This window comes from Sander lucioperca, chromosome 15 (assembly GCF_008315115.2).
Source record: "Sander lucioperca isolate FBNREF2018 chromosome 15, SLUC_FBN_1.2, whole genome shotgun sequence".
NCBI lineage: Eukaryota > Metazoa > Chordata > Actinopteri > Perciformes > Percidae > Sander > Sander lucioperca.
In genome coordinates this window covers 22,454,247-22,466,905 of record NC_050187.1, presented here as the reverse complement: position 1 = coordinate 22,466,905, position 12,659 = coordinate 22,454,247, and the positions used below count along the sequence as shown (strand labels likewise).

General features: G+C 41.5%; 1 protein-coding gene across 6 annotated transcripts in view; it reads right to left on the bottom strand.

The window, feature by feature from the left end:
* Window positions 1–22: 22 nt before the first annotated feature.
* Window positions 23–12,659, bottom strand: part of col17a1b (collagen, type XVII, alpha 1b) — a 33,106-nt gene continuing 20,469 nt past the window's right edge. For 5 of the 6 annotated variants that reach the window (XM_035992601.1, XM_035992603.1, XM_035992600.1 and 2 more), the window contains 23 exons: window positions 12,553–12,633; window positions 12,388–12,423; window positions 12,209–12,289; window positions 7,979–8,050; window positions 7,770–7,820; window positions 7,581–7,640; window positions 7,438–7,497; window positions 7,311–7,337; window positions 7,115–7,174; window positions 6,915–7,001; window positions 6,279–6,317; window positions 6,050–6,166; window positions 5,842–5,961; window positions 5,619–5,723; window positions 4,977–5,111; window positions 4,770–4,880; window positions 4,483–4,674; window positions 2,501–2,650; window positions 2,177–2,413; window positions 1,412–1,576; window positions 1,197–1,277; window positions 1,010–1,093; window positions 23–924 (listed from right to left, as the gene is read on the bottom strand). In XM_035992601.1, coding sequence (XP_035848494.1) covers window positions 869–924; window positions 1,010–1,093; window positions 1,197–1,277; window positions 1,412–1,576; window positions 2,177–2,413; window positions 2,501–2,650; window positions 4,483–4,674; window positions 4,770–4,880; window positions 4,977–5,111; window positions 5,619–5,723; window positions 5,842–5,961; window positions 6,050–6,166; window positions 6,279–6,317; window positions 6,915–7,001; window positions 7,115–7,174; window positions 7,311–7,337; window positions 7,438–7,497; window positions 7,581–7,640; window positions 7,770–7,820; window positions 7,979–8,050; window positions 12,209–12,289; window positions 12,388–12,423; window positions 12,553–12,633 — 2,207 coding nt within the window. In that variant the 3' untranslated portion in view covers window positions 23–868. The remainder of the gene's footprint in view (window positions 925–1,009; window positions 1,094–1,196; window positions 1,278–1,411; window positions 1,577–2,176; window positions 2,414–2,500; window positions 2,651–4,482; window positions 4,675–4,769; window positions 4,881–4,976; window positions 5,112–5,618; window positions 5,724–5,841; window positions 5,962–6,049; window positions 6,167–6,278; window positions 6,318–6,914; window positions 7,002–7,114; window positions 7,175–7,310; window positions 7,338–7,437; window positions 7,498–7,580; window positions 7,641–7,769; window positions 7,821–7,978; window positions 8,051–12,208; window positions 12,290–12,387; window positions 12,424–12,552; window positions 12,634–12,659) is intronic. The other variant, XM_035992602.1, reaches the window with a different exon arrangement.

The window sequence follows — 12,659 nt, the reverse complement described above, 5'->3', positions numbered from 1 at the left end:
CAATAATGTAAAACCATCTGGGAACATTTTATAATTTATTCTTTCCAACACTTAAAGATATAAAGAAAATATATAAATTTCAGTGCACTCTCATACAAAAATATACAATCCAATCAGTCATTTCTTGAGTGATCATCTGTCTTTCAACCATGCAACATTTATTTTATTTTTTTACCAACAAACCTTTCAAGTAAGTCATCAGTCCTACTGTAATCAAAGTTCACTCCCTGCTGCACAAATGACCCTCACTGACTGGTAATGATGCATTGCTATATATATTTAAAAAATGTCAATTGTTTTGTAATTTGTATGGGGTGAATGGATTACTTCAAGGGGTCTTTACAGCTGGAGGTTGGCTTGATTTATGTGGACAGTCTGACAATATTGTATTTTTATGAAACATTGAAAGGTTACTTTGACAAATTAAACACGTATTATATAGTCCTCAATACAATATAATCCTCAAAAGACAATAAAAAAGTACACCAGTTACACGAGCAGTGGGAAAAGATGAAAAGTGCAATTAAAAGATCAGCTATTTATTGCTTTAAAATAGATATTCTCTTAAACAAAGCTGCTCCCTGGAGAGAAAAAAAACAAGTTTGAATGCAAGCTTCTAACTAAGCAAAGTAAACATTATGCACCCACATGTCAAAAAGAATGAAGTCTGTGTGACAAAGACACTGACCAGCAGCTAAATCCATACTACTCTACTTTTTTTAAAAAGACTTTTTGGCCTCTTGAATTTTCTCAAATTGTCCTGTGACTTTTCTACAGATGGCAACAATAAAGAGCATTTTGCCTACTTGCATTTGCTACAGTTGAACACCTAAAAAAAAATGAAATGGGACATGATCCAGTAGTATGTTTAGGCACCGCTGGCGTGACGGCGATGCTGACGATGACGACCAACCACATTATTGCCTGCAGTGGATGAAAGAAATGCAGTTACATGCATGTAACACTCGCCATCTTTTTATGTGATTTAACAACATTTGACTGAAGTTACCTGCATCCCTCTTCTGCACTGTGTGTGGAATTTGGAAAGTGTATGGCCCTGGTGTTCCTGGTAAACCTTGGTGCCCAGGATCACCTGTAAACATACAAAACTCTCAGACTTGCTTGTCTCAGTCGCTCCAATAAACACATTCCTCTGGAAAATACACAGTGTTTCATCAGTTCTGTTTTAAATGTACCCTTTTCTCCTCTGGGTCCTGGGTACCCTCTCTCACCCCTTGGTCCAGGGGCTCCTGGAGTTCCGGGGATGGTGCCATAGGCTGCGCAAGAGCAGAAGTACAGATTCAGTTGTGATGAAGCAACATTTTCCAACTACACTTACATAAGTCTGGTTTTCCATTGCTGTAAGATTTAACTTGATGTAGTATGTGGAAAATCATAACGGTATCCTCACTTCTGAAGAACTCCATGAGGTCAGCTGTGACGTTGCCGTAGGAACCGATGACGCGGCTCTGACCAGGTGGTCCGACAGGGCCAGGTGGACCAGGGGGGCCTTGAATCGCTCGTACATTCGCCCTCCAAGGACCCTCAACCAGATACTCCTGTAGCAGGCCTTGACCTAGAGGTGGGTTATTATATATCAAAGTACTGAAGTGACACTCATCATCAACTTTTTCATCATAGTTGGCCAGAAGAGCAGTAGTAGTAGTAGTAGTAGTAGTAGTTAAGTCAGTGGTTTGACACTGTGGGCACCCCCTCAGACAAAATTGATAGCTGTGGGCTACAGCTTGAGCTCCATTTTTAGCCAATATTTGTATCATTGTAATCCAATGTACCCGTGGACGTACACAACATGTAGACAACTATCACTGGATTACTTTGATACTGAAGAAAACTTGATTTTTTTTTACTTTCAGCAGATCTGGAGTTGTAATAACCATCTTTTTCTACGATTAATAAACATTTATAATAATTTATAGACGTTTATTTGCAACATCTGAGATAATGATATCCCTCGAAAGTGCAAAATCCCCAAAGCATTATGGAAACTGTAGTAGTAAGAGCATATTTAGAGTAGATAGAACATATATTCCAAAAAATATGTGATGGGGAGGGTGTTTGTGTTGTTTGGGGGTGCCCATAGTGTCAGACTTAGACAACCCCTGCCTTACATAACTACAAAAGAAATCTCTGCGCTTGACGGCTGTGATCGACTCACTCTTGATGTAGTCTGTAACTTTTATTGCAACGTTGGCGACGTTGGAGTGGTCCAATGTCTGTGTGAGCTTGCTGACATGGATATCTCTGCGCTCAGAGCCATGTCGAGATTCACCCTGAGTGTAGCTCTGGCTTTGCGTGTGGCTCTGGATGTAACCCGGCTCTCCGCGATCTCCCTTCTGACCCGGAGGTCCTGGAAGGCCCGGAGGTCCGATGATGGCACGACGAACACTGTCACCTGAAAGATAAAGTTCATCCGTGATATCCACACTCATCTGTGCCATATGTGTCTTTAATCTGTCTGTGTGGGATGTTAGGAGCTTACTGGTCAGATACTGCTGAATTTCAGTGCGGATGCTCTCCCGAGGGAAGTTTCCATTGTAGGAAATGGATCCGCTGTAACTGCCTGGTGGACCCTGTGGACCTTGTGGACCTTGAGGACCAGGAGGCCCAGGAACACCTCTGAACCCAGAACCTGAGAAAGATTCAAGTCCACATTATTGTCATTCTAATTTGTACAAGTTGTGCACAGCAAGATGAGGAAACATTTTGCAATTCCATTGATGGTAGACTAAAAAATAAGGAGTGGACAAATAAACAACCTTCAAAATTACCATAATGTTGAATGAACATCTCTTTAACTGAATGTTAAGGTCAACATGCTGTAATGCAGGGCTGTTGTATTGCATTACATTAAAGAGGAACTTAATACCTCCTGAAAATAAACGATTATATTCGGGTTAAGGCAGGTTACCCCGATTTCTCAAACGCCATGTAAACAGTTTACCCCAGTTAAAGCAACACTAAAGCACTTTTCCCGCTTCGGTCCCCCTACAGGTTGGAAGCGGAATAGTCCATTTACCGCTGTCGTGTCATATATGTAATTGCATAATGTAATGTAATGGGCAATTAAAATGCGCTAATTTGCATTCATTTGACAAGGTACTGCAGGTGAACAGGATAAACAAAATAACTAAACATATCACCACAGAACTTCCCCAGTTAATGAGTTAAGTTGAGTCTTTCCTCCTTAAATGTTAGGTATAAATATTTAGATTAATTTAGAAGAAATCTACAGATGCTGCCTAAAACAAATACCATCTAAATATGTATTTTGGAAGTTTTATTTCAATTAAAGTAAAAGAAGTCATGGAAGCAAAATAGACCAGAATCTCAAAATTGACCAACACATGAGAAAAGTATCCTGGATTAAACAGTGACTTCATTATTTTGATTGTGTTTTTTTTCATTATTGGTGCAGTGTTTTTTCCTGTAAAATTAACAAAATTGCAGCGACAGCAAGAAGTGTCAAGATTTTTGTTGAGATTTTTTATAAAAAGGATTTTTTGAAGTGTTTTTTATTCCAATAACACCAAAAAGAATTAAAATAATGAATTGCCATTTGCAAAATAAACTCTTAGTGAAACAATGTCCCTCTCCTTGGTGGGGTCACTTGTTCTAAATATATACTTGAAACATGCACATTGTGGCAGAGTTTCCTTTGCTGTTTGTGATTAACCTGGTGAATACTAAAAAGTTTCTGTGTGAACTGATTATTTTGTTGAGTATTTATTAAAACTATTAAACAATTGCGTAAGGGAAATAAGATAAATTGGTAAGGTAGTCAGAGTTGTGCAACATGATTTAATTCTGAGGGACTTGCCTTGAAGCTGGAAATATGCAGTATTATTAGGTATTATGTGTTAAAGTGCTCATATGATGCTCATTTTCAGTTTTATAGTTGCATTTAGAGGTTGTACCAGAATAGGTTTATGTGGTTTAATATTCAAAAAACACCATATTTTTGTTGTACTGCACATTGCTGCAGCTCCTCTTTTCACCATGTGTGTTGAGCTCTCTGTTTTAGCTACAGAGTGAGGCACCTCACTTCTGTTCCATCTTTGTTGGGAGTCGCACATGCGCAGTAGATACTCACTTAGTCAGTGCTTGGGCACAGACATTAGTAACAGAGAGAGTGTAGACTAACGTGACTAGATAGAACTACGTGTGAAAGTTACGGACATGGCGGCAGTAGATCAACCATACATGTTTGAACCAGAATCGGATCCTGAAGGAGGGGAGTCTCCTGCAGAACCTGAGACTCAGAGAATTCAAATGTTTCGGCCGATAAATGTTTTATCCTGTTTTCAGTTAATATTCTCTCAGGGAGGCAGTTATGACAATAATTAACTTAAGGGTGCTATAAATAATATACATAATATTATTACTCTTTGAACTGTACTTTATACAGTGGAATAAGTTTTTGCCTATGCAATACATTATGTTCATCGTCTCTGTTGGACTCACCCTGCAGGTAACGCTGAATTTCCTCCAAGCTGTAGCCACGACCTCCCGCGCCCCCATACACAGTGGCAGTGGAGACTCCAGCGGGGCCCTGAGGGCCAGGAGGGCCAGGTTGCCCTTGGACACCCGGAGGACCCGGAGGACCAGGATGACCGCGTTGTATGGCAGAGCTAATCCATGAGCGGAAGTCTGACTCTAGGTAGATGAAAATACAAGAAAGATGATTGACTAACTTTTCACTATCAACAACAAGACAGTTTCTGTCAGTGAAAAGAAACACAATGACTTACGTTTTATCAGTGCAGAATAGTCAATTGTAGCAGTAGTGATGCCAGATCCCCCTGCACCAGAAGGCCCAGCAGGACCGGGTGGCCCAGGCGGACCTCTAGCAATCCCTCGGTCTGAAAATGACAATAAAAGCATTTTGAATGATCCAGGCATTACTTCCGGGATTATTGTTAGTCTGTGTGCAGGTTTTCAGTGCAACCTGTGCTCACCATTCATGATTTTGAAGACATATGTGGCTATCTCCTCTATACTGTAACTGCCTGAAAATCCTCCCGATGTCCCTGGTTGTCCCGGTGGTCCTTGTGGCCCTGGTGGTCCTGACAAATATCTCCTCACATCTTCTCCTAGATAGATCACAGCAGAGAGACACATGCTGCATCTCATAACCCTTATTTGATAGCTCCTCGACTCGGTCCTCGGCTGAACCGGAAGTTGTTCTGTCCCTCGAGAGCATCGAGGAGGGATCATTGAGGAGCTACAGGCGAGGATACACGAGAGCAGCCTTCCTGGAAGCCGTGCAGCTAAAAGCTGTTGCTAACTCCGCCCATACAGCTAACAAATTCAAGTGACGCTTCAAAGTAGAGGACATCTCATCTCTCTAAAACACATTTGCTTGTTGCCTCTCTCCTCCAATGATTTGAGAAAGGGAGGCAAGTGGAGGACTCAAGGAGGCAATTTAAGGGTTATGAGATGCAGCTATAGTTTAACCTGGAGCTTCCTCTGAAGAAGCAAGTCCTCAAAATGTTTTGCCTTCACAGTCAAATGAGATGAAGCGTTTAAGATACTAGAGTGTAGCATGGATAATATGTATCTATGATACTATTTGGCTCAGTCAGAATATGTATACTTACTCTGAAGCATGGCGATGAGACTGCTGACCGTCAGGGATCCATAGCCAGGTGGACCAGGTGGTCCTGGAGGACCCTGGACACCAATGCTAAGGCCTGAGTCCGAACCTGAAATTGCACAACACAGCTGAAGGTAACCCCCATTCGGCTATAATGATGCCCCATACATACACACTCCTCACACTATCATAGGGAATATGCATTCTGGAGAGAAGCACAAGCTTACGTTGCAGGTATGCAATGATACGAGTGGAGATGTCCTCAATAGAGCCTGAAAAGCTTCCAGGGATTCCTGGAGGCCCAGGTGGACCTGGAGGTCCGGGGATACTAGACTGTCTGCTTCTACCTGCATGGAACAAATAAAACAGTCATACTCTGTTATGTCAGCCCTGGAAGACCGTGAGCATGGGACCTTGCTTCAGAAAAACTCATACTTAGATAGTCAGTGATGTACTGCCGCATCTCACTAGAAGAAGCGAAGGAGCCTGGCTGGCCTGGAGGGCCAGGAGGACCTGCAGGGCCAGGAGGGCCTGAGGTGACTGAGACCGAGCCTGAGGAAAAAATTAGATAGTAAAGACACTGAAAAAAATATAGATATTTAAAGCCACTTTGGACAATTTGACTTTGTGTAGTATTGTAAAGCTGAATTATGATTGTCTCTACCTCTTGAAAAGCCAGGAACACCAGGAGCTCCAGTGTCCCCTTAGAAATGATAAACGACAACAAAAGCATTATCGTTATGTGATGCACACATGTGGACACAGTATTTACTCTGAAATACAGACAAAAAAAAACATTGACAGCATTCACAGATTTCAATGTGTTGGTAGTCTATATCTACGACGTTCCACTTTCAGTATTGCTCCGTTGCCGACAGAAATTCCGCCGGATTTTACTCATTTCGGCCGGATGTCCGCTACCTTCCGTTTTCTTTGTGTTGGAATTTTAAACTCCAGTGGATGTATGAGGATTATGGTTAACTGCTCCTGATCTCTGCAGGGTAAATCCAGACAGCAACTAGACTATCTGTTTTGTCGGAGTTTGTTGTTGCACGACTAAAACAACTTTTGAACGTACATGTTCCACCAAAACAAGTTCGTTCCCGAGGCTATTTTGCAGAGGCGCCGTGGCTCTGCTCGGTGCTTAGCACCGCCCATGACGATTGTGATTGGTTTAAAGACATGCCAATAAACCAGAGCACGTTTTTCTCCCATCCCGGTGTGCTGGTAGGACTAGCCAGACCCTCCTCCACAGCACTGTGGAGGATAGTCTGGCAAAGCGAGACTAATGTGTTGGTACCTTTAAATCCCTGTGGTCCCTGTGGTCCAGGAAGTCCCGGTGGACCTGGTGGTCCAGGGATCCCATGTCCTCCACCATAAGTCGACACTGTAAGGAAGAAATGAACATAACGTTTGTCACACTGTGCATTAAGCCCAATAAGTGTGGCTCTCTAATATAATTCTAATGTGATTTTGTATGATTTGTTTTTAAATGTTGACCTCTCTCAGAGCTTCCTGGTCTTCCTGGGGTGCCCGGCACACCTTGTTGGCCTGGTTCGCCTGAGACACAGATGATGATACCACAGTTATTTATGCTGCGATGTATTTGATCACAGGGAGGCTCACAACAATCTATATTGTTGCGTCACAGTCACACATGCTTGGTAAAAGAAAACAAAAATAGAAAGACAGTTACCTTGGTATCCTCTTGGTCCAGGAGAACCTAAAATAACAACAGAGATGTTATTACCAAAACTAAAAGAGGGGACATTTCTTTAAATGAGGCATACAGTCTTACAGAGGTTTTCAGAAAATCTGATCACCTGTTAATCCTTTAGGCCCAGAAGGCCCAGGTGGTCCTGGTGGTCCAGTATAAAACGTTCCTGTAAGAAGAGCAGTGTTGAAATGTTTCTGTTGCTGCTCATTACATATTAAACCCACATCAAGTTTAGATTTCAGATCATACCAGAGCTGGATGCAAAGCCCGCCTCTCCTTTGTCTCCTTTGGGTCCTGGAATTCCATAACCTAAAAAAAAAGATGATTTAAGTTTGATATAAAGAATGAATGAGCTTCACATAACCAAACACACTGTATGATGCACCTGCCTCAGAGTCTATATTCGAAACAGTGGCTTCAATGAGCTCAAATACTTGCCTGGCTGACCTGGAGGCCCAGGTGGTCCTGGAGGTCCTTGTCTTGAATCTCCTGATGAAAACATTTTAAACAAGTAGTCAGTGACACAGTTTGAAAAATATTACGAGAAGGCTGAGGTCATTCTCAGATGGCATCAAACGAATCCTACAAAATCATTAAAGATAATGTATTTGATAATGTTGCAAAAGATTCTGTTTAATTTTATTTACCTGGACGTCCAGGTTGACCCGGTGGGCCGGGTGGGCCAGGTTGTCCTAAACCTCCACTGGCACTAAACTGCCCTAAAGCAGAAACACAAACACATAATTTTAAGTAATGAACAGTATTCTGGTCTGTAGAGAGGAATAAACCAGGCTTATAGTGTAGAAAATTGCATTAAAGGAACCCTATGTAATTTAAGCTGAACAGCGCCAACTGTGGCCAAAAGTTGCAATTACATGATAATGCCAAATGCTTACATGTACAGTAAAGCGTGATTTATGGTTGTGCGGTGGCTTCGCGCAGAGCTTTCGCCGTAGGGGCATAGTGGGAGTAACAAAGTGTCTCCCCTGTGCTTTCCTTAGACAGTAAAATAAATGGACACAGCCATAGACTTCGACGGAGACCAGTGAAGTCAATTAGAAGCACTTTTCCGGTGATGGCTGAGCGTACTGTGCAGCTGCTGCGCAGCCTCAAACTGAGCTTGATGATGTAGATGTGACGTGAGCAACCTGTCTGAAATTTGTAAGTCTTCTGGTAGCTGTGCCAAGAGAAATCTGAATCATTCCGAATCTTGCAGAGACGGAGAGCGTGAGTAGGAGCTGTCCATGAGCGTAGGAGCAGGAGCAAAACGTTGCTGAAATATTTTGTTCCGATGCTTTCATGGACTCTCTATGGGCTTCTCCATTGACTGTATGCCTCCATGTCCCCCCGATTGCCTGCGAGCTTCTCCTGACTATGCGGTAATTTCTCTACTGTGCGACAGAAAGTCGCGTAGTTATGACACAATCGTGAGCCTATTTTCACAAAAACAGCTGCTACGGGGCCATAACGTGAGATACAAGGTAATGGAGCCTTTTATACATTGTCATGTTTCTTTAGAAATAAACAATGGACAAATAGAGTCTTTAAACACTTCAGATGTAAAGTTATACACTGTCAAAGTGACGCCAAAATGAATGGGAGTCAATGGAATGCTTGCGGAAGGTGATGGCTCATTAGCCATTATCTCCCCATAGGAGGTACGCTTTCCGGATGCTCGCTTACCCCCTTGGTGCTTTCTGACCACGGTCGGAAATCTGTAGCAGGAAAAGTTAACCCTCTCCTTGATTTCATGTTGTTTATGGAGAAGGAGAACCATGAAATGAGTCGAGGGAAATGCAACGCCACCAAGCCATGTCCGAGCAACCTGCATCGCCGCAACATGTAGTTACATTTTTCAAGAGGGGCATGTCAGGCTACTGCATATGGTCCATGTCTCCACGTACCTACGTATGTAGCCCAGGCGTAGATTTTACGCAGAAGCATAAATCACACTTAACAAGTAGCACAAGTAGGAAAGAGTGTAAAGTCAATAAACTCAGTCTCATTTTGTACTGTTTTTGCATTATTTGCATTAGCTACCATAAGCTAACAGTTATTTTGTTTTCATGCCTCTTTATACTTCTACTCCACTACAGCTAAATTTACACTGTTACATTTTGGCTTTTAAGCACAGTTTTGAGCCAAAAGCGATCTCCATGCACATAAGCGTTTTAAGCTCCAGTAGAAGAACTAATCTCAGTTTAAACTAACACGCCCAAACCACATATCTTCTGAACATTTTTGTATACTGGGCATGCGTGTGCCAAGGTAAACAGGAGGCAGCATGTATAATCCGCCCGTTGCTGGTAGCCATGGTAACGTTAGTAGCTTAGTCTCAGAGAACGAGACGTCAAGACTGATAAGACCCAATCAGGCAGCGAAATGTTGGCATCAGTGTCTGTTGCCAAAGGTCTCTGTTTGCGGCCGCTGAGACTGCAACACAACCTCGCAGATTCCAAACCAAAACGGGGTCAGAAGTTTTTTCAAATGTCTCCGTTTTAGGGGTTCTGAAACGCCAGAGCAGTGGGAACATGAGGTGTAAATGTAGCAAAAGATATTCATTTTTAAACCAAAATGCAGCAGTATAAATGTAGCCTTAGTCACTATACACACATTCACAAATTTTACTTTACAAATTAAATTTTTGGATAAAAAAATATATGAAGCGCTTATAAAATAAGATATTTTGTTATAAATTAAACTACTCCACAGTTTATACAAGTAGAGCTGAAAATTAATCGATTAACAGAGAATTAATTGGCAACTATTTTGATAATCGTCATTTTTCATGCAAAAATGCCAAAACATTTTATTGTTCCAGATTTTCAAATGTGAGACTTCGCTGCTTTCCTTTCAATTATTTTAATTTACCTGGAATCATCTTGAGGTTTGAACTGTTGTTTGGACAACAACAAGCATTGTGAAGGTGTTACTTTGGGCTCTGGGTAATTCTGACAGCAATCTCCCTTTTTTTATTTTACAAACCGAAAAAATCAATTAATTAATCTAGAAAATAATCAGCATATTAACCCACAATAGTAGGCTAATGATCAATAGTTGCAGTCCTATACAAAATAGTTAAAAAGATTAGCTCCACCTCAACCAACTACAGCAGTAAAATGCTGCTTACACATCAATACAGGAGTGATACTCTGTGAGCACTGTGTAGGCATCAGAGGCTCGGCACTTAAATGGTTTAGCTCCTATTTGGTAAATAGGAGCTTTTCTGTCATGATTGGTGACCTCTCCTCGTCAGCTGCTCCTCTCTCTTGTGGGGTATCCCAGGGTTCAATTCTTGGCCCCATTCTGTTTTCTTTATATATGTTGCCTTTAGGGGCTATTATAGGAAACCACGACCTGTCATTTCACTGTTACGCAGATGATTTGCAAATCTATTTGCCTATGAAAGCAAATGACAGTGTCACACTAAACTCCCTGCTTGGTTGTATTAATGATATTAAGTTGTGGCTTTCAGAAAACTTTCTTAATTTGAATGAAGATAAAACGGAGTGTATTATTTTCAGTACTTCAGGCACGCAAAATGGTCCAGCTTTGAGTTTGGCAGCTCTGGCATCTTACACTAGGTCAGCTGTCAAAAACTTGGGGGTTACTTTTGATTGCAGCATGAAATTTGACAAGCAGATCAGTAATGTTGTTAGAATGAGCTTTTCCAGCTTCGTCTCCTGGCTAAAGTTAAGCCCTTCCTTAACAGGCATGATCTAGAAAAGGCGATTCATGCTTTTATTAGTTCAAGATTGGATTACTGCAATGCTCTTCATGTTGGTCTGAATCAGACCTCCATCTCACGTCTTCAACTTGTGCAAAATGCTGCTGCTCCCTTTTTAACAAACACATCTAGACGGGCACATATCACTCCTGTTCTCTACACCCTTCATTGGCTCCCTGTGCGTTTTAGAATAGATTTTAAGATTTTATTGTTTGCTTTCAAGGCCTTAAATGATCTGGCCCTGGAGTATTTGTCTGAAATTTTAACTTTGCGGAAGCACAACCGGTCATTGCGTTCTTCAAATCAGCGAGTTTTAGAAGTGCCAAGGTCAAGGTATAAACGGTGAGGTGACCAGGCTTTTGCAGTTGCTGCCCCGAGACTCTGGAACAAGTTACCCCCTGATATTCGCACTATTACAGATGTAGCTCTTTTTAGGTCCAAACTCAAAACATATCTGTTTAGTCTGGCTTTTAATACGTAGCAGTAGTGTGACAATTTCATTCTTCTGTTTCTTTGTAACCTTTTCTGATTTTACTGTTTTCTATGTTCATTCTTTCTATTGTAGGATATGTGTTTTTACTCTTGGTTTCTGATGTTAAGCACTTTGGATACCTGCTGGTTCTGTAAAGTGCTATATAAATAAATATTGATTGATTGATTGATTGATTGATTGATAATAATATGATGATCACAATGGCCATTTATCTGCATGACGTCGCTGTCGGGTGAAAACCTTCTATGTCCAAAACCGTTGAAGGGAAAATATAAAAAGGCTAATTTGAAAACATTGTATTGAGCTTATGTCAGATGAAATCGTCTCGTCACTATATATTTGTAAAACCTACAGACAGACGTAAAGGTTGACCAATAGCATTGATTTATGAAAAAAAAAAAGATGAAATATGGAGATAGGAGGTTTCTTCCGGACAGTGACGATGAGTACTTTAAATACTTTTAATACTGATTATACATACATGCTTTTACAAAAGACTTTAAAGGCATGACTTTGATTTGTAATGGAGTATTTTCTAGTGTGGTATTATTTTATTTGGTGTGTATTCTGCAGATAATGTTACACCCCAGATGCAGCAGGTTATTTCTCACCTCTAAACACTGTATGTCTAGTAGAAAATCAAGAGAAAGTACTTACTGGAGGATACACTTTCACTCGTTCTCGCAGTTATTACTTGTTCTCCCTGCTCTCCCTTATATCCCCTGTCCCCTTTAGCACCTGCAAAAACAAACAATATGCAGCATCCATGAGACTTTGATGGCTATGTATCGGATCTAAAAACCTTCTTTTGGTAGCAAAAAAGAGCAATGCCCTACCAGGTTGGCCAGGCAGACCAGCAGGGCCAATGGGACCTTAGGAGATAAAGGAACAAATACAAGTATGAGTATTGGTACTACTGATATGGTGCAATCATTCAGGGCAAGATATGCAGAATGCCGAGGACATCATCTGGCTACTTTGTGGGCTGTCGCGGGTCAGACCTGATAATCCTGGAGGTCCTGCAGGGCCGGGAGGACCAGAAGGCCCAGGTGGTCCTGGGATGCCAAAAGAAGTGGCGCCAGCTGGAAAATAATTAAAGTGATGGTCA